Source organism: Lepisosteus platostomus, chromosome 11 (assembly GCF_059453375.1).
Source record: "Lepisosteus platostomus isolate fLepPlt1 chromosome 11, fLepPlt1.hap1, whole genome shotgun sequence".
NCBI classification, from domain to species: domain Eukaryota; kingdom Metazoa; phylum Chordata; class Actinopteri; order Semionotiformes; family Lepisosteidae; genus Lepisosteus; species Lepisosteus platostomus.
Genome location: NC_142621.1, coordinates 39,049,391 through 39,068,921, shown reverse-complemented (window position 1 = coordinate 39,068,921; position 19,531 = coordinate 39,049,391). Strand labels below are relative to the sequence as shown.

The 19,531-nt window shown below is 35.8% G+C and overlaps 1 protein-coding gene across 2 annotated transcripts in view; it reads right to left on the bottom strand.

Annotated features, from left to right (window-relative positions):
• Nucleotides 1–19,531, bottom strand: part of dnah9 (dynein, axonemal, heavy chain 9) — a 149,234-nt gene that overhangs the window by 94,350 nt on the left and 35,353 nt on the right. For both annotated transcript variants that reach the window (XM_088599618.1, XM_088599619.1), the window contains 11 exons: nucleotides 19,292–19,448; nucleotides 16,000–16,104; nucleotides 11,197–11,354; nucleotides 10,325–10,463; nucleotides 9,344–9,631; nucleotides 7,740–7,950; nucleotides 7,449–7,576; nucleotides 6,930–7,038; nucleotides 6,399–6,546; nucleotides 5,366–5,540; nucleotides 1,266–1,439 (listed from right to left, as the gene is read on the bottom strand). In XM_088599618.1, the coding sequence (XP_088455744.1) occupies nucleotides 1,266–1,439; nucleotides 5,366–5,540; nucleotides 6,399–6,546; nucleotides 6,930–7,038; nucleotides 7,449–7,576; nucleotides 7,740–7,950; nucleotides 9,344–9,631; nucleotides 10,325–10,463; nucleotides 11,197–11,354; nucleotides 16,000–16,104; nucleotides 19,292–19,448 (1,792 nt within the window). The remainder of the gene's footprint in view (nucleotides 1–1,265; nucleotides 1,440–5,365; nucleotides 5,541–6,398; nucleotides 6,547–6,929; nucleotides 7,039–7,448; nucleotides 7,577–7,739; nucleotides 7,951–9,343; nucleotides 9,632–10,324; nucleotides 10,464–11,196; nucleotides 11,355–15,999; nucleotides 16,105–19,291; nucleotides 19,449–19,531) is intronic.

The following is a 19,531-nucleotide window of genomic DNA, read 5'->3' as shown; positions in this document are numbered from 1 at the left end:
TCACAGCACAGCCAGAAGGTGCCTGAATGTGTAAATACATTTTTCTTTTTTTTAAATGTTTTATTCATTCCAGCGGTCTATTTCAGAATATAAAAACTGTATTTGTGGGTTTTTCGTTTGCGTTTCTTGAAAAGTTTCCAAATCTAAAATGTATCCTCCATATGCAGCCTGGAGCTACAGCTACAAGCTACAGTCCGTAAAATAAATTAACCATCATTAGCATTATAAAGCAATGATTCCAAAGGATCCCCTGAGCTTCAAAGGGATGAACATAATGTTAATTGGAAGAGAAAAAAGGTAAAAGATAACATCTATCTTAGAAATGCATTACAGGAGGACTGCCCTTGGACAAATTATTCACTTGCTCATCCACAATTTGAAAAGGAAGCATTCTTATGAGCAACCGTTGGGTTTGTCATTTTAAGCACCTCCAGATTTGAGTTGAAAACTTTTAAAAGTCTTCTAAATCAGGAAGAGTTTAATTTTCTATACAAGAATCACTGCAATGTCATTTGTGTTTGGGGTTTTGATCCTTACTGTGACAATTGTCACTGCATTTAACGAACTGAACCCTGTTAAAATAAACGTAAAACACCAACAATTTAATCAGATTAAAGTAAACGTTCTGAGGAATTTTCCAAAACAAAAATCACAAAAAGTATAATTAATACAGACAGGACCTGTGGCTGAAGATCTATAACTTGGAATACTGAAAGAATGATTTCAAAGCATTCCACTTCAAAGATTTTTTTTTCACATTTTTGTCAGTCTAAAAAATGTCAAAGCAAGAGCAAACAACAAAGACAATCAATGTAACTGCTCCTTCGTGAACTTGACTGTTTTCTCCTTGGTACCTTTAAACACTTGCCTTTACATTCAGAAAATAAGGGTACCCATTCTATAAATGAGTGAAAATGTTCTGAAATTCATCCATCAAAACGCTCTCAGGAAGATAATTAAATCTATTTCAGAAAGATTAGACTGTCACAAGATCCTGATTAAAAAAGAAGCTTATGGTTAATTTCTCTGCTCCACTTTCTGAAAGCTCTTTCAAGAGAAGATACCAGGTCCATCTCCATTTTAACACAGGGTAGGTAATTAATTTCCTTATTACTGATATGCTTGTATATAAAGATGTGATTATGAATACATTTCTTTGTGCCATAGTACATAAATAACACTTTAAACATATAAAGTACAAATAATTACACTTTTAAATGTCAGTTTCCATACACTTTGATATAATATATGTATATATTACAAACCTGCAAAGGCATATCCGGATCAAATTCAAATTTGGGAATCATTTTAGACCATGGTTCAAATTTCTTTGTTTCCGGATCAATATAGTAGTCAAACACTGTGCCTTGAGAAGGGAATTTGATAGTTTTGAATTCCGTCACCCACCATTTGCTAAATTCCACTCTGTAATCAACCAGCTGCAAATGAAGAAACAAAAAAAAACATTATTTCTTATTTCAAAGCTAATCTAAAACATATCATTTCATGCTATGTATGTTGATACAAGAAAGGAAATACTCAGGTACAATGTATTTAACACATGTTACATGCTGTATTTACTATATACAGTATCAACAAAATGTGACCCTAACTACTAAATCCCTAAATGTTCCTTGCAGAATGTGAAACTCTGTTAAAATGTCAACTCTGTCAAGGCAAGAATATTATAAAGTCAGTATCAAGTATGCTCTTCCTGAGGATTAATACAATCCCGGCAGTCTTGAAATAAGACATGATGAGCCTCTGGACAGACTGCCACAAGATGTTTTGCCCCTTTTCTTTTGCAGCTGTAACCAAGTTGCAAAGATTGGGTCTGATTGGGAACAAGAGAAGGGGTTGTGGTCAGATGACCGTACTGGTCATAGTGAAATCTTAAAAATGTTTTTCCAAAATCATGTCATTATAAGCCCAGCAATGACTAGTCTTGCATTGTTCTAAGGAGAAAATCAACACTTTTGGATCAGCTTGTAGGAATGGAAAATCTGTTGATTTAGGGATTTCATCAATGTATCATTGAGGAGTAAGGTTGCCCTCAAACTACAATAGAGGCATTCTTGTATTAAAGGAGATTTCAGCCTACTTCTTCACACTTCAACCATCGCATTGGTTAGCTTGAATAACACACCAATGCTTGCCATAAAGCCTCCACACACACTGCCTTCTGTTAGGTCTGATGATGGTAAAACAGCATTAATTGGTGAATTGAACAATCCACTACTTTCTCTGCTCTTAGAACCATAAAAAATGACAATTGTGTCTTTAGACCATCACTGGCTTATCCTTTTTGTGCAACCATCGGGTTACAGTTATTCAACTAATATGCATAATATTTAATGTGTTGTAGCTGCTGCAGTCTGCAAATGCTTAAGCAGATGGATCAGGTGAATGTGATTGTCTTCTCACAAATCAACTTCAATCATACCATTCTTCAGTACTTAAGCAGGATATGATCATGTTCATTTTAAAATCATGTCTCTTTCAATGGCTGATCATAACTAACAATCAACAAGTCTATCTGCTTGTTGTTTAAATGGAAATAACATTAAGTATATGACCAAAGAGCTATTGATTTAAAATTTAGATTACTGTGTGCTATTAAATACACAACAAATGGGCACTAGAATCGATATCTCTTGTTGTATTTTAATGTCTCTCAGTATATTAACAGGAGATTTTTATTCTTACTGAATAATATAAATTTAAAATATAGTTAATATACAGAAGATGAGAAGAATACTGAAAATTAAACAAAAAGAAATTCACAAATACTTGTCTTGAAAACTTGATATAGTGCAATATATTATACAATATATTCTACAGTCTATTCTGTGTCCCCACATCCTGAAAACTATGTGTATAAACTTCACTTTTAATAAAACACACTAGTTGAGGAAACGCTGTGGAAATTATTATTATGTCCTATTATTATCAAGGGGTCATTTTCAAGGCCACGTCTAGTTCAATGCAATAAGATACAGTGGTCATATTGGTTCACTTTTCCAAATGCAAAGGGCAGCTGTTTATCACAGCATTGTACCTTTGGCACAAAATGACACTCCAAAGGAATTAATTCTCTGAATATCATATCTTTCTGTCAAGAACTGCAGTTAGTGAGGGTGACTGACTTTGAAATGAATCTTATACCACTCAATTTAGCCACTGATACAGCAAGGGAATGTATGTTTGAGAAAAAAAATGAACTGGAACTTTTCTATCATATCTCTTAGTACTTGTGAGAGGAGGGAGACGGGAAAATGGATTTCTACATTTAAATGTTTTCTAAAGACAATGTTCCTGAAAAAGTGTTTAATCATGGGTTGGTTAACCAGTTTAGTTAGTTGCTAATCTAATTTTGAATTATCTTTTTTTCTGGATTATCTTGTAACAACCAAAAAAGATTATATCATCTTCAAGGGGAACTGCTGTCCCACTTTCTCAGACCAGTCATTAAGTCTTGATAACAAAATTAATCCATTGATGGTATAGATAAATTTAAGAAATGTTGAATTAAGCACAAAACCATGAACATCGTGAAAGTATTGTAAGTCACCATGTTGTCTCAAACCCCTAGTCTCACCAGAGAGAGTTTCCACAAATTTCAACATGATGCAGCCACATCGACCAGTAATGTAATGCGATGTACAAGCAAATAAGTGCAGGTTGTGCAGCACACATTTCACCACGGAAATGTTATAAACTGGATCAGCAGAGTTAAAAAGTACATAGTATCAGCCGGCAAAACCGTCTCAAAGATCCAAAAGAGTAATATTTCTATTGGATTAAATAAAATGTATTTTCAAGTCTGTTTGTTTACAATCTCATACTCAATTTATGACATTGTAAACATTGAAGGGCAGCTTCACGTAACCGGAAGTTTTCGTGCCTAATTCTGGCGCTGTGCATACCTGGAAAATTTGTCTATATTGTGATGTAAATTTATTTACCTTTATTGTGGTTTGAAATGCACTCAATGATGATTCTTTCTAACCTCAAATATAAAAATAGTATTGCAGTTCCCCTTTAACATTTCTAAGATGATAACATATTCTCTTCTTGTATAATTTAATAATAACTGGAACCTTGATACCAGTCCCAGTAAAAGTAGAACCACAACATACTGCTTTCTAGCTTTGTTATTAGTTCACTAATATAGTTGTACTCACTGTCAGATTTCCTAATCTTATACTAAAGTATGAGGATGTGGAGGCTGGCAGAGGAAATTGCTCTGGCAATATTTGGCTGCTGTTCAGTGGTACACAGCTGGATCAGAGCATGAGTACACACAAGAGGTGTGGGTCATCTCGCAAACTAGGAAGGGAGACTTTACCTCTTTGTGTGAAGTACATTTCTTGAAAGCAAAAATAATTATTACCCCAGGGAAGAAGTCAGATGTCATGTTACCATGGAGCTGCCAAGATCAAAAATGCAAAGCTGAAACTGTAAAAATCTCAGCTTCACACAACAAGCTGATCCAAATTTATAACCTTCCTTTGTTATGTAACACCCCACTCTGTATTCATGTTTACAGTTAGACATGAAACCTCATGCCCTGAAAAAGGACTTTAAAGCTGTAATTAAAGAAAGATTACACATACATTTTAACTTAGCACAAATCCTTCTTGGGATTCTAGAAAGTTAAGGTTTTGTTGCAGATGTGTAAATATGTGTAAAATATTAAAGCTACAGCATGTTTTTCCTTCTGTACATGGATACAGATTTGTAATGTACCTGAAAATAACTTAAAAATGTATAACCAAGGACAAAACAATATGTAGAGAAAAGGTCTTCTCTTTTAGGTCACCTTTCACAATGGAGGCAGCTCCTTTTTTTGGTATTTTCCATTCTTTAGACACAGATTTTCTTGCTATTGTTCTAATTCACCTCTATTATTGTTTCATGGTGTCTAACATTTTGCAGGAACCACAGAAATTAGCAGTTTTCATGTTTGTAATAAAAATATTTTAAAAAGCTTAAAAGCTGTTGTTTAACTTTGACTGATTCCTTGGTTGACACTGGTCATTTGATGATGAGGATGGCTCAGAGAATTGTTTAAGGGAGAGGCCTATTCACAGAAGCGTTTATCATATATATTTAGCAGAACTACCTTGTCACTCCAGAGGGGAAAGAGCTGCACATGTACCATACCTGAGGGTACTAATATCTTATCTCTCACAAGCACACCACATACTAAAAAAACACGCTAAGAAATACTATAAAATAAGGCGGAAATAGCTTACACGGTTTACAATCAAAAAATGAATTGCAGCTTTAAAACTGAACTTCAAATAACAGCATTTTAAAAACATCTGACATTTTAACGGTTGAAAGCTAAATAAATGTGTACCTGATCCTGGAACATTGCACCTCCAAAAGCCCAGATGGCTGCAAATACAAAATACAACTCATAGAGCTCCTTCGGGCAGTCTGGAGGAGTGTGGTCTTTCGTTAACAGGCATTCAAGGAGGTAACACAGCATTTGAACCATGCTCTGCTCTGGGATTGGAATAATCTTCTTAAATCTTGAAGAAAGAAAAACATATTGAATAAAAAAGGGGAAAATAATCTGTCCACTCATCCATTTTCTGACTGCTTCTTCCAATTCAGGGTTTTGGGGAAGCCTGAGACTATCTCGGTAAGCAATGGGTGCAAGGCAGGGTACACCCTGGATGGGACCTACTCCATCTCAAGGCAGACACACACTCACACCAAGGCCAATTTTCCTAGGAGCCAATTAACTTGCCAGTATGTTTTTGGACTGTTGGAGGAAACTGGAGCATCCAGAGGAAACCCATGCAAACACGGACAGAACATGCAGCCTCTACATAGACAGCAGCCCAGGTAGAAAATCAGCTGGTCATGGAACTGATTTAATCATTTTGGCATCAGATGCAATGTTAATAGTGTGATTTATTCCTAAGGAAATGTATACCTGCTGATGCTGTTAAACTAGGTCTAAACACCCTCGGAAAAAAAATATATTTTACGCTGTTGGGATCTTCGTCCAAAATATCAGCAAAAATATGAGCTCTCTTTGGAAAGAACTGGACCAATTACTTTCTCCCAGTGCACAGACACATAATTACAGGCTTGAAAGTACCAGGCACCTGGTACAGTAATTTTAAGATGCCAATTTGCTGGGAGAACATTATGAAATAATTAAATACATAAATCTGCTGACTTCAGAAAACCTTTTGTCTTCTATATTAGAAAAGAGGCATTTCAGAATGTTACTGTATATTATTTTGGGGTATTACATTATTTGTCATGGCTTGCCAGGACAATGATACATTGAATTTATAAATATTGCATACAGTAGCAATATTCACTTCACAGAGTTATCTACCTATTCTGAAATGTTCTAAATTTTAACTGGGTACCTTGTTCGGAGGGTATCGAGGCAGGGAGGAAGGTACTTATCAAACAATATGGTCAAGTTTGCCTTCTCTGACTGGACCTCTCTCTTGTCAATCCAGCTTGTCACTGGAGGATTCCAGCCCAGATCAGCTGGGTTTATGTACAAGATACCTGAACAACAAAACTAAAGTTAATGAGAATAACCTGAATTCAGTACAAAACTATGTCCCTCATTAGACAGAAGGTAAAAAGAACAGATATGTTTCCAAGATTGTGTAACATGGAAGGAATTAGTACAATTAATTAGTCTGTGCAATTTCAACGCCTTTACAATTCTAAACTAAATTCTAACACCATATTATGAAAACAGCTTTTTGCAAATTTATCACTTAAAAATTCTAATAGTAGTTTATTTTGGTTAACCATTTAACTGCGTTTTTCTTTTTGAAAAAAGAAGGTTAATAAATATTTATTCCACGTTATGTAATAACAAAGAATGATTTGATATACAGTCATAACAAGTTGAGTCCTTGCTATAGAAGAAAGTCACATGCCTGCCCTGGACACAGTGGCTGGGGTCGCTGTCCGTAGGTGACTAATTTCAAATACCAGTCTCATGGTTGGGTTCAAAGGAATTCTCTCATTGCTGGCCAAGGTGAGCACCTGTTATAGCAGATTCAAATAATGCTGAAGTTCAAACTCTGGTCAGACTAAGAAAATTCAGTGTTATTATTCAGTGTATTATGTGTTGTATATTCTCACTACAGGTGATTCCACATTTTCTAAGAATGGATATTCCTTATTTATAAACACATACTTGCTAGAATGTTTAGACACTGATAATAATGTAAGCATGACATATACATTTGGGTCACCATTACCTAGATCAGAGGACAGATCAATTCAACCTTTCAACCTTGCTAGCATGATACAGTTAATGTGATTGTAAGAGATCTTGATGTTAACTTTTAGATCACCAACAATTCTGTCACCTACTACACTGATGAAAAGCTTTTTCTACCCCCTAAATCAGAGACTGAATCTCTTTGAGATTTAATAACAAAAAGCTTTACCTTATTGTCATCCATGACTGTGTTTAGAGACTCAATCCACATGGGGTCTATGTCTCCATCGAGTACAATCCATTTTGGGCCATCGTGACTGACATTAGCAAGCTCACGCATGATGCTAGAAAACAGCCCTAATAATACAGACATTTAGATGCAGTTATCTTTAAGACATGTGATAAATCAGGCTTCCTCTGGGTGTTTGACAATATAAAACAAATCAGGCAAGAAGCAATTTCACTTTGCAAAAGATTTAGTAACAGAACAAATTCAATTTAAGGCAGAAAAGGAACACACCATCTTTCCACTCTCTTGTTGCTGGATTGATTATGCCGAAGAGCTCATCATTGGTGACAGCCTTGGGGTTGAGGTCGGCCCAGACTGGACGTCGCTTCATGTTCTGGTAGGTCTTGTTTAGCGACTTCATGACCTGGGATTTCCCTGTTCCAGCATTGCCCACAACAAACACAGAGTGGCGCACTGCCAGGAGCTCCTCTAGTTGAACCACCTGAGAACAGTGGGTTGTAGGGCACAAAATCAGCTGCTGTCACAGGACATTGGGTTATTAAAAGGACTCATCCAGCACAGACTGATTTCTTCTTTTGATGGTAGCAAGATGTAAAAGTGAAAATAATTATTTTTCCTACGGTTTAAAAAATAGATTGTAGAGAATAAATAATTTCTGTCAAAATACTACATAACAGTAAACAGATATTTGTTTTATATTTTTATAGAGAAAAAATTGGGAATTTATACATATTTTATTTATAAAGAACTATATTTTATGACAAGTTAGACTAAAATTAAGACTGACTGTAAGATGTTAATAAAGAAAACTCAAGTCGTGAAATTTGCACATTTTGTACTACAGTACATTAATTTTTAAAATCTTTGTACACTATTTAAACCTCGAACAACATGGTGTGATTTAAAAAATTCTGAAAAAAATGTTAAAAAGCAATACACAGACTAAAGATTATTTTAGCTGTTTTGCTTATTTCATCCAATTTGATCCATAGCATTCTTTTTGAAACTGACAATGTCTTCTGAGGCTGACAGCATGCTCAAGTAAAAACAAGTAATGCCACCCAAACACTTTAGATATACAGCACGACTCTAGAGACATAACACAGGGCTTTAACACCTATTGATGTCCTTAAGCATTTTTTAAAAGCAACAGTAAATTGCTTCCTTTTGAGACAGAGGAACCTTTAGTTTTCTGTTGATGATGTGCTCAATCAATACAATTCACTGTGCTTTCACCCCCTACTGCTCCAAGAAGGCCCATCATTTTAGTACGTTTTGTGATTGTGGCTTTGACGTGATGTCACATAAGGGTTACCATTATTAACAGATAAGCACTTTACAAACCTAATCCACATTTCAAACCAACCAAAGAGAATCTGCTGCTTACAGTCTATAGAGCTTCTTAATTTGTTAGTGAAATGGATCTCTTGACCTTCTGTTTCATTGGTAGCTCCTTCCAGGTATAAACCATTTCCCAAGAAGCATCTTCTCCAACAACATGAGTATTAAATGCTTTCCTTGAGTACCATAATACAGAATACAATCATTTTTTTCTGAGCCTTTGACCTTCTAAAGATTACACTTATTTCCCATGGCACTCTATATGATAGCTCCACAGTCTGTAGCCTATAGCTCCTCACACAAATGTTCAAAATTAGGACTTATGGACAGACTTCTGAAGTACAATTGTAACTCAGTTTATACGTCTGTCCAGTCTTTCACCCACCCATCTCTTAGAAAATTGACTTGTTTTGTCAGAAAACACTGTAGGTCTCGTTTATTTCCAACAGAATAATAAGTGTGTGCTTCCTTAGAACACAGGGACTTTAGCAGGGTATGCAGTGATCAAACTACATTGTTCATTCCATACTTACTTTCAGCACAAAGTTGTCTTCAGCTTGCAATTTGAGATCCAGAACAGACTGCTTCACATATTTCTCAAAGTCTAGATCTCTTTTCCGAGGGACATCAAGAGCAGGAAACAAATCTCCAATGAGCCCCATGAACACTGGCATGTCATCTGTCACAATTTTGGGAATGTTAAAGTCTCGGAGAGCTCTCATCAGAACCTGGTCTTCAGGTCTCCCTGGGTCACCTCTCTTCAGTGATCCAGCCACAACAAGCACAGATTTGATAGCTCGCAAACCCCAGTCGTAGTGATCCTGAAGTGACAGAAAATTATTGGCAAAATCAAAGAAAACTGTGCTTCCCTTTGCTAAATGCTCTGAATTTGTACAGAAGATAAGTTTGCTTTAAAATTAAAATATAGAAGATGTTTGTTTCAATACCAAAAATAGTCTTATTACCTAGAAATGTGAAAAAGCAAATCAGTCAATAAGTATAGTTATTTCAACTGAGAGGCAGAAGCTAAATAAGTCATCTTTATATGATGCTGGCTTTTTCTATTGTCAAGAAAAGTGTTTCTTGAGTGTTTAGAAACTTCTCAAAATATTAAAGTGAGTCAATTCTCACCATGGAAGAAAAACTTTATTCAACAAAAAGCAATTAAAAAAACTACTCCAGCTTAAAGCAGTTAATGTCCTGTTAAGGTTCATATAAAGCTTGTGTGCTCTAAAGATGCACACAATTTAAAGCTACGTTCAATATACTTTTTTATAAGCAAATATTATTTTAGAAGCTATTGGTTCCTTTCTATAATAATAATAATTGCTTACACTTATACACTTTTCTTTCTTTTCTTTCACCAAGCTATACATTCAACAGGTTAAATCACCTCATTAGCTGTATCCAATCAACTCAAAGAGGTGATTCAGTGCTGATGCAATAGTTAAAGCCAATAGAGTGTACCATGATCAGTAATCATTGAATAGTACTCAATATAGCTCAGAACCTACCTGCTTGGACAGAAGTTCCTTACAGAGTTGATACAATGTGATGAATTTTCGAGCTAGCAGTCTGGCCTCAAGGAAACCTTCAGCCACCAACATGATCTCACAAATCAACTCAAAGTCTGGCACTACCATTGCACAAGGCCTGAAAAATACGAACAGCAAATTGAAATAAATACTGACATCCATGTATACAACCATCTATTGCATATGAATGCACTAACATCCTATAGATAAATGCTTTATATAACAACAGCACAAGTAATGTACTGTACAGTACATAATGTAATTTGTGACATTACTGTACCACAAATTAAAAAAAATAGAGAAAAAGACAATCATATATCCAGTCTAGAATCTAGTACTGCTAAATGAAAATCTGAAAAAACAATCCTAGTGAATAAAACAGAAATCAGAAAGTAAACTGGGCCCTATCCATCATGTTTTGGTAATAGCTTCATTCTTATGGGGTCACAGTGATCCAGAGACTAAGCCAGCCATCATAGGGCGCAATGTGGCTCTACACTCACGGCCAGATGGCACACCAGAGCACTGGGAGAAAACTCATATGGATATGCCGATAACTTGCAAACCCAGTGGACACAATACATATCAGTATTAAAAATGAATAGATTATATAATATATGGAAACTAAAATTACAGAAAAAGCTAAAAAATGCAATGATTGACTTCAACTCAATTGACTGTTGTACAGGTATAAAATACCATTCACCACTCGAGTCGTGTTTGAATTCAAAGACTGGATAATTTCTGATTCTGCAGGGCAAAAAGCAGGAAATATCCTGGGGAGACTGTGATGCTGTGGAAAAGTATTGCCTCTTTTAATTCCTTATTTGATGGGTAATTTTGTTCTTTACCTAAAGAGAGCTTTCAGATTCTCTGGCAATTCAGTACGCCCAGCATATCCAGGGTTCATTGTGATAAAAATCCCAACTGAAGGGAACAGGTTGATCTCCTCTCCCATGAAGTTGAAACGTTTCTTCTTGTCTCTGATGGCATCTTGGATACTCTTAACCTTAAAGGGGACAAGAGAATGCCAAAAACATCCTTTACAGGGGTTTCTAACTTGATCAAACAGTTCGTTACAGGCTCCCATTCTGACTGCAGGTCGAGCTCTTTGATCAAAACATCACAAGTTCAAGGCAGGGCCTTTTCATATTCAACTGTGACTGGAGTTCCTTAAGCAGCAGTGTGGAATTGGCAGAAAGTCACAGGGGTAAAGCTTAGAGATCTTCAAACCTCTCACTTTGAAACTGTGACTCCTGTGACTGCCCAGGTGCCTGCAGGCTGGCTGTGATGTCAGTGAGAGGTGAGCCACTTTTCTAATTGCTGTCACTCCTCCTGTCAGGCACTGTGGAGCTTGGAACTAGCTAAAAGATAAATGGCTTTATGGATGGTAGGTCACTATGAAGTGATAAATCAACCTTTCTTGTTTGTTTTGAATAGATGCCTTTTCAAATTTTAAATCCCTTTGAATATGTTCAAAATTTGCTCTCCTCAATTCTAAAGCCATCAACAACTATTATTAGTGGGCACCACCACATAATATCACAAAGAAAATGCTAACAGCAACATTTTATAATGTAAAACACAGTACCATGTTGATACTATACTGTTACATATAAACACTGCTGCATGTGTCACATAGAAAGACAGCAATGACTTCAACAGCTTGGAAAGCACGATGTATCGATAGTTGTAATTTACTGCACTACTACTACAGTTACTACTGCATCTATGTAAGATTGAAAACAGCTACCACCATTTACTGGAAAGACTTTTATGTATATTGATTTAAGTAGTGTAAGATAAAATTATTTACCTGTCCTCCACTCAAGTGTCATTTTTTGCTGTTTTAATAAGCTACATTCATTCCTGGTGGCTTTTCATGTTTTAAATTTCCAATAAATTCTACTCTGAGTAAGTGAGATTTTCCTGATTTATTTTAGCACAAATATATTTTAAATAAAGTTTCTGGGGCTATGTTAATGTAATACCTTGCCAAAAAGCTGGACTTGTAAACCATAATAAAAACAAATATTGTATAAAGAAGGGGATATTAATTCATAGGAGCGAGAAATCAAATTGAATAATTTTAATCACATAAAGTAGCCCACTAATCTAGAAAAGCCTCCTCAAAAATAATTATGCTGTCTAAAATTTCTATTAAATCAGGTGTTACACAAGTCAATTTTACAAGTCAATAGATTACATTAACCTGCCGGCTGTGCATGCCACAGATAAAATATACTGCTGACAGAACTGTTCTTTCCTATCCAGGCCCTCTTTCTTTGTGCCTGCAAAGCTGTCACTCAAACAACTGAGTGGGAATCTGAGATTTCCACCATAAACTGACACCTCAGGTGAGATCATAAAAGCTTACTGCACCTGAGATGCAAGCTTTATTTAAGCACAGAGCCAGAGGTCTGAAGTTCTAAAGCTTTAGAACACTATTTCCTTGTCCAAGACATTCTTCCAGCTTCTGTGCTTTAATGGTTAAAGTGACCTCATTATAGAGCGTGTGGGAAAGCAATTATCGACCACAGTCTAAGATAACTGTGGGAGTTTAAGGTCCATTTAAGTGTCTCTGTGGTTACTTTCAAGCATTAGCAAGACTGGACCTGTGCTTCTCATTTGAGCTGCAGCAGCTTTGATAATGAAAGGATAATCAAAAACACTGACTCAGCTCCAGCTTTTCTTTGGCTTTCTTCACCTTTCTCTTGCCTGACTACATTGCAGCCTAAGAGTGTATACTGAACTTTTACATTTTTGAGGAGATAATGGGTCAACCGGCAGGGGAGGAATTCGGTTCAATTACTGATATTATGATATTATATATTATGAAATTATACAGATTATGAAAAACAATATTTCATTAAAGAGGTACACAGCTTACATGCATTCATATATGCTGCTTGAAACAAAAAGGCTTTCCATGGGTCTATTCTCTTGGTCTTCATTCTGATAAGTAATACATTTTTACCTACAACAGTCACACTGAAACATTAAATGCTGACTAAAAATATATGAAGGTATCAATAAAAATCACTTCTACCCACTTTACACATTTAAACATAAAAAAGATAAACTTATGGATAAGATGCAATGCACACAAACTGTAAGGAAGTTATGACCTAAGTCATTGTAAATAAAAACACCATGATGTCTATAAGGGCATTAGACTACTCACAACAAGCTTCAGCAAGTCCTACATATCCACATGTCATGCTTCATTATTTGAGGGATGCTAAAGTGTCAAAGGGCTCTCAACAGTGCATTTATTTCAAGGCTCTCTGGATTTTACATGGAGCAAACTACAACAATAGCTGATCTGCTAAGCATGCAAGCCCCACTGAGTGTACTTTACCATCTCCTTCAACTACTGAATCCTCTCATTTAAGAATGACTTTAGAATTTACCATGACTTAATTTAAGTATTTTAGTGTATGAAGAAGTGTTCTTATTGTGAAAGACAAAACATGAAAACTATACAGGCAGTTTAATGGGACTGCGAAGCTGAGGACATTATTAAGTCCTTAACCCTGCTACACACAAATCACGCCACTAAGATAAAGCTTGTTTGGCTCTGAAAATACAAAAGTTACAGAATTTGCTGTTTCCCCACCAATATTTTGAAAAAGCATTTGATTACAAAATACCAATCACTTTGTTTTGTAAATATCAAATTCACATTACTCCTATCCTGGAGTCCTTCCACTGGCTTCCTGTCAAACTCCGTGTGGACTTTAAAATCCTCATGCTCACCTATAAGGCTCAGCATGGCTTGTCACCTCAGTACCTGTCTGAACTATAATCACCCTACTCCCCACCTCGCAACCTTCGCTCTTCTAATTCTGGTCTCGTACCTGTTCCTCAAGCCCGTCTACATAGTATGGGTGACAGGGCTTTCTCTTGTTATGCCCCCAAGCTCTGGAACTCTGTCCCCAAGGATATCAAAGAGTCACCTCTAAAGCTCTCTAAACTCCTTCAAATCCAGACTCAAAACCTTCTTCTTTAGAAGAGCCTTTACTTAACTGGTTCCATTCTTTACCCCTCTGCTCCTAATATACTTAGTACCACCATCGACGGGCTCCTCTGTGTATTGTAATTATGTTTTATCTTGTGTATTCTATTTATTGTTGTTGTCTTTCTTTACAGCACTTTGAGAAGCCTACATATTTATGAAAATTATATATTCATTTCTATAATTTTAAACAAGTAAAACAGAATTTTAATGATCTGATATTCGAAGTTTAGCTAAATTACATTTACAGCAAATTTCCAAGAGTTATTAGAAAATGAGCACCATATAAAGGTTACACCATTTAAAGGTTTTATTAATTTAAGACTATAATTGTTTCTCTTTTTTGTAAGTAAACAAAAAAATGTTATAAGTCACCCTAGAGAGTCATAAATTAACTACAATCACAAACGTAAACTAAAGTGATTTTACTGTTTTATTGGAAATCAGAATATTAGTCCAAAATGAATAACTTTAACAGAATAAAGTGAAAGCTAAAAATTTGTAACCTGAAGATATAAAGTTGTTACATGTATTTCATTACTCCCCTACACTCATAACAACTGACTTATTTTCTAGAGACATCTAACGTACTAAACATTTATTGCATGAAATTCACTCTCGGTGAAAAACTGAATTGAGAAACATACTGTATGTTAGCCAGCCAGTTTTCTTTCTGTTACCCTAAGATAACAGAATTGGAGCCTGGATGGAGCCTAAAGAAATTTGATTTTAATGGCTGGATTATCAAGAAGTATCTGTAAGAGAATAATAAAAATATATATGTATTGTATTGGCTATAGTTTTTACTGTTAATGCATTTAAAAAGAAAATAAACATTCCATATACAATGGACATAATTCTGACATAGCATTTACTATAAAGAGCACAATGAACAAATTCGTTGTAGTCTTGCCCACACTCCTTCTTGCTCTCTGCATCTTCTAAGTTACTCTATTTTGTGTATCTTTGTGCTTCAGAAGACAGAAAAAAACATGAAATCTGTCAAACTCACTAAAAATAATTACAGTAAAACATGTCGTTTATCTTCTGGAGGCACAGTTATTCACTATAAACTTAGTTTAAGGAAGCCAAGGGCATACAAAAACTGGACGAAACAAAGAACTCCTACAAGACGTGTTTGCCAAACTCTAATCCCTCCCAAGATTTGGACAGGAATTGAAATTCTACATTGAATCTTCAGTTGTAAAAAACTGTTCCTCATGTCAATCACGTTTCAAGCAAAATGATAAATTAACTGTAGACAGCTCAACTGAAAACACAACAGTGAGCAATACCAATATGTCAAGCTGTCAAGCTGAAGATAAATGTCCTGACAAAGCTGGCTACAGAAATACAGAATAAAACCAAATAATAAATACTTCTCAGAAATTATTTTTGAAGTGTTGGGGAGATCTTCATTAATTAATTCTTAAAACAAATGACAGAAGAAATTATTAGAAACTGTATGGGCACATACAGTAGCAGAAGTATCTCATACTGTCACTCATTGCAGAATCACTGTGTGGAAGAAACTTTTCTAGGCCCCTCACAAATACAGTATGTCCTATGTAAAGTACATACATTAATGGTTTTATTACAATACAGCTTCCAACAATAATCATAACAGCTCACCTACCTGGACAGCTACCACGGACAGCACCTCAACAGAAATCCGGTTGAATTCATCAAAGCAGCCCCAGGCTCCAGTTTGTGCTAGGCCTTTGTAAATGTTCCCACATGACTGAGAGGAAGAAAAAATAATTGTCACAAGATTGCCTTACCTAAAACCTTGAGATTTGGTAAAATATGTTGCTAGTGCATTCCAAGCTATAGTAGGTACATTGTTGAAACTGAATATAGTATTATTTTTAACTTTTTAACTGTTCCTAATTAAACATATACGGAAAACGGACTGATCCAATATGCTATGTAACAGAAAGTGTAATTTATTTAAAATGATTAATGATTCATAATCATTGTTTTGTCAGAATCAAACATTTGCAATTCAGAAGTTGTAAGTTATAAAACAAATATACTTTTTTTCTGTCCAGATTACTGTGTATGATCAGCATGCACAATAATTCATGTGATCATTATATATCATGTTAGCTCTGCTCTGCCTCTGTCAGGATCCAATCATGGCAGCTCATGAGCTCAGAGAGGACACAGCGCCACTCTCCCAACAGCAACAAGCTCAGCTAGGCTGAAAAAGAGTTCTGCTACAGGAGGATTCTAGTCCATCTTGGTTTCAAAGGGATGGCATCACTGTTACACAATCCCCAATAATTCAAGCTGCTGTTGAACGTTAATATTCACACTTTTATAACACAATCAACACATCATTGCCAACAACCCCCTCAAAGCACAATACACAGATTATAAGGTAAACTCTGAGTAGAAATACAAAGGACAAAAAAGGAATTCATGGGGCAGCCTCTGGAAGCACTAACCCCAACCTTTTATTAAAACACGGACACATGAACATGATTGAGAACAACACATTTAGCTTGTTTCCTTATATAAAATTAAAAGGAATCACTGACTGCTTTGATCTCCTAAATAACACCATAAGGAGCTCAAGTGAGAACGAAATCACCATCATCAATATATGGGACCACCATCATAACATAAGAAAAAGCGTACTGGAACAAAACTGGATACATAGAAACAACTTTATAACATTATTATAACATACATTAAAGTCACTTTTTTATTTTGAGCTCTCACTATTACTTGTTGCTATAATCAATACTTCAAAGAGACAGGTACTGTAAGCATTTGAAGGAAATATGCACTCAGGAGGAATTTAAAAAGAGTCTGAATGAGCATGCAACCTTGATATTAGGTTATGGCAGCCATCTTGGTATTTCAAGAGTGGTCTAAATACAAACACAGCACGAGCAGGCATTTCTATCTTTCCCAATTGAACTCCAGCATTAGAAAGTAAGAAAAATAAAAGTAAACAATTATTAAATTGATCTAGCATCTCTCAGCTATTAATTATAGAGTCCAATCTTCACCCAAAAGTATTCATATATTTCATATAAGATACAGAGACTTAGATATTTTTAATTTAATTATGCAAATTTTGGTAGGATACTTAGTGCAGAACAAGCTGTACCTGGAGATTACAGATGTGCTTCCATTGACCAGTATATTTCACAGTACAATAAATAAGCATGTCTTAAGGAAAAAAAATAATAAATTGAGGAGGCTGTTCAGACATCGCTTGGGAGGTAAATAAACTAATCTATCAGAGCTTAACTAATCTGTCTCCTGTATGCAGAGGAAGAAAGGTGTTGCATGGAGATTAATAAACAGCTCAGAGTATGACTGACACCCTCCAGGGAAGAGCAAGAATTAATAAGCAGTAGCACATGATCTCAGGTAAAGAAGTAAAGATTATTATAAATTTCAAAACATTCTTTCTCTGTAAATCGTTCACACCACTGTCACAACCTATACATCAGAGGAATTGAGTGCATTTTCAGGGAAATAAATATGAGTCAATGGACACATTCCCCTGAAAGACTCTTTGCTTCTAGGGATTGATCTTAATAAGATGAAATTCAGTTCAAAATAACAATGAAACAAATTGTACCAAACTGTAGTTTGTGATGGTTTATTCCGGGTACTACAGTTTCCTCCCACAGTTCAAAAGCATACCAGTAGTTTAATTGGTCTCTGAGAAAACTGATCCTGGTGTGAATATACGCATGCATGTTTATGTCAGTGTGTGCCCTGCAATGGACTGGTGTCTCATCCAGGGTGTACCCTGCCTTGTGCCCATTGCTTGCCAGAATTGGCTCACGAACCTGAATGGGAAGAAAATGGATGGATGTAGTTTCAAAGTTATTATGTTTTTGTATAACTGTATGCTCAAATAAATTGTCAGTTTTTAAGTACTCCACAATTAAAAACCATGGTTCTAAGTATTTTGGACATTTTGTCACAGCCCAAAACTTTGGTTGTTTCGCCATGCCTGTTTTTTAGTGTGCCCACAGAAACTTCAATTGTTGTGATGCATTAAAACACAAAAGTACAAATTACCCTCATTGGACTAGCGAATGATATGTTTTCTGGCATAGTAGAATGCACTGAGAAGACCAGTTTTTAAGACTGGCAGTGTGAGTCCTAGAGATGTTTTGGAACACATAATTATTATTATTGAATAATGTAATATGTTTACACAAATATGTATAAACTGATGTATGGGTTGTGATTTACGTGAAACAAAGTTATAAAAAGAGAAAGAGTTTCAAAGATCACCTACAGGTTCAAGGCAACATCAGTGAGGAACGTGCCTCTCTATCAACACTAATGACCCTCATTTTATATTGCTGGAGAAAGTACAATGTGTCAGACAGGGAAAGGTTCAAAGGTTGAGCCGGACGGAGGAGCCTCCGTGCACTTCCTCAATATTCCCATATGGGTACAGTGAACCAGCCTTTAATTAAAAAAAAACTGGAACAGAATAACAGCAATATATCTCCCTGGAAACATGGATCCAAGCAGTAGAAAGCTCTACACAAATATCAAGATAAGACAGGATTCAATGTTGCCAGGAGAGGGAATGCGGAGGCACTGAACATAATACCATCACCCCTTTAGCTGCAGTAAGACCAGCCAACCAGATCTGTCTCCTCTGCCACAAGAGGCCAATATTGGAGTTATAATTTAGCAAGTAATATTAGCCAAATTTATACTGTCCAAATATTGTCCCAAGACATTTCCTCTTCTGTATTATTTAAGTCCCTATTCCAACAATTTAATTTGTTTCAAGTGTTCCCTTGACTTTTTAGTCAGTTCTTCACTCCATTCCTATCAAGCATGAAAATACCAGTGCAACATTAATAAAAAATAACTGTCTTTTCTGAATTATTAAAGAATGTTGACTCCTCTAAATGCGATGCTGAAATGTACAGTACCTTGTAGTCCATCTGTTCAGAGCAGTTGAATACATAGACCATGATTCCCAGGGCACGGCCCAAGTCCTTAGTGGTTTCGGTCTTTCCTGTGCCAGCAGGGCCTGCTGGGGCACCACTCATTGTCAAATGAAGAGACTGGGTCAACGTTATGTAGCACCTAATATAAAGGTAATATATACTGTATTATATGTTGTTCATACTACATTGAAACAGCTATAAAATACTACCCCCATTTCTCAT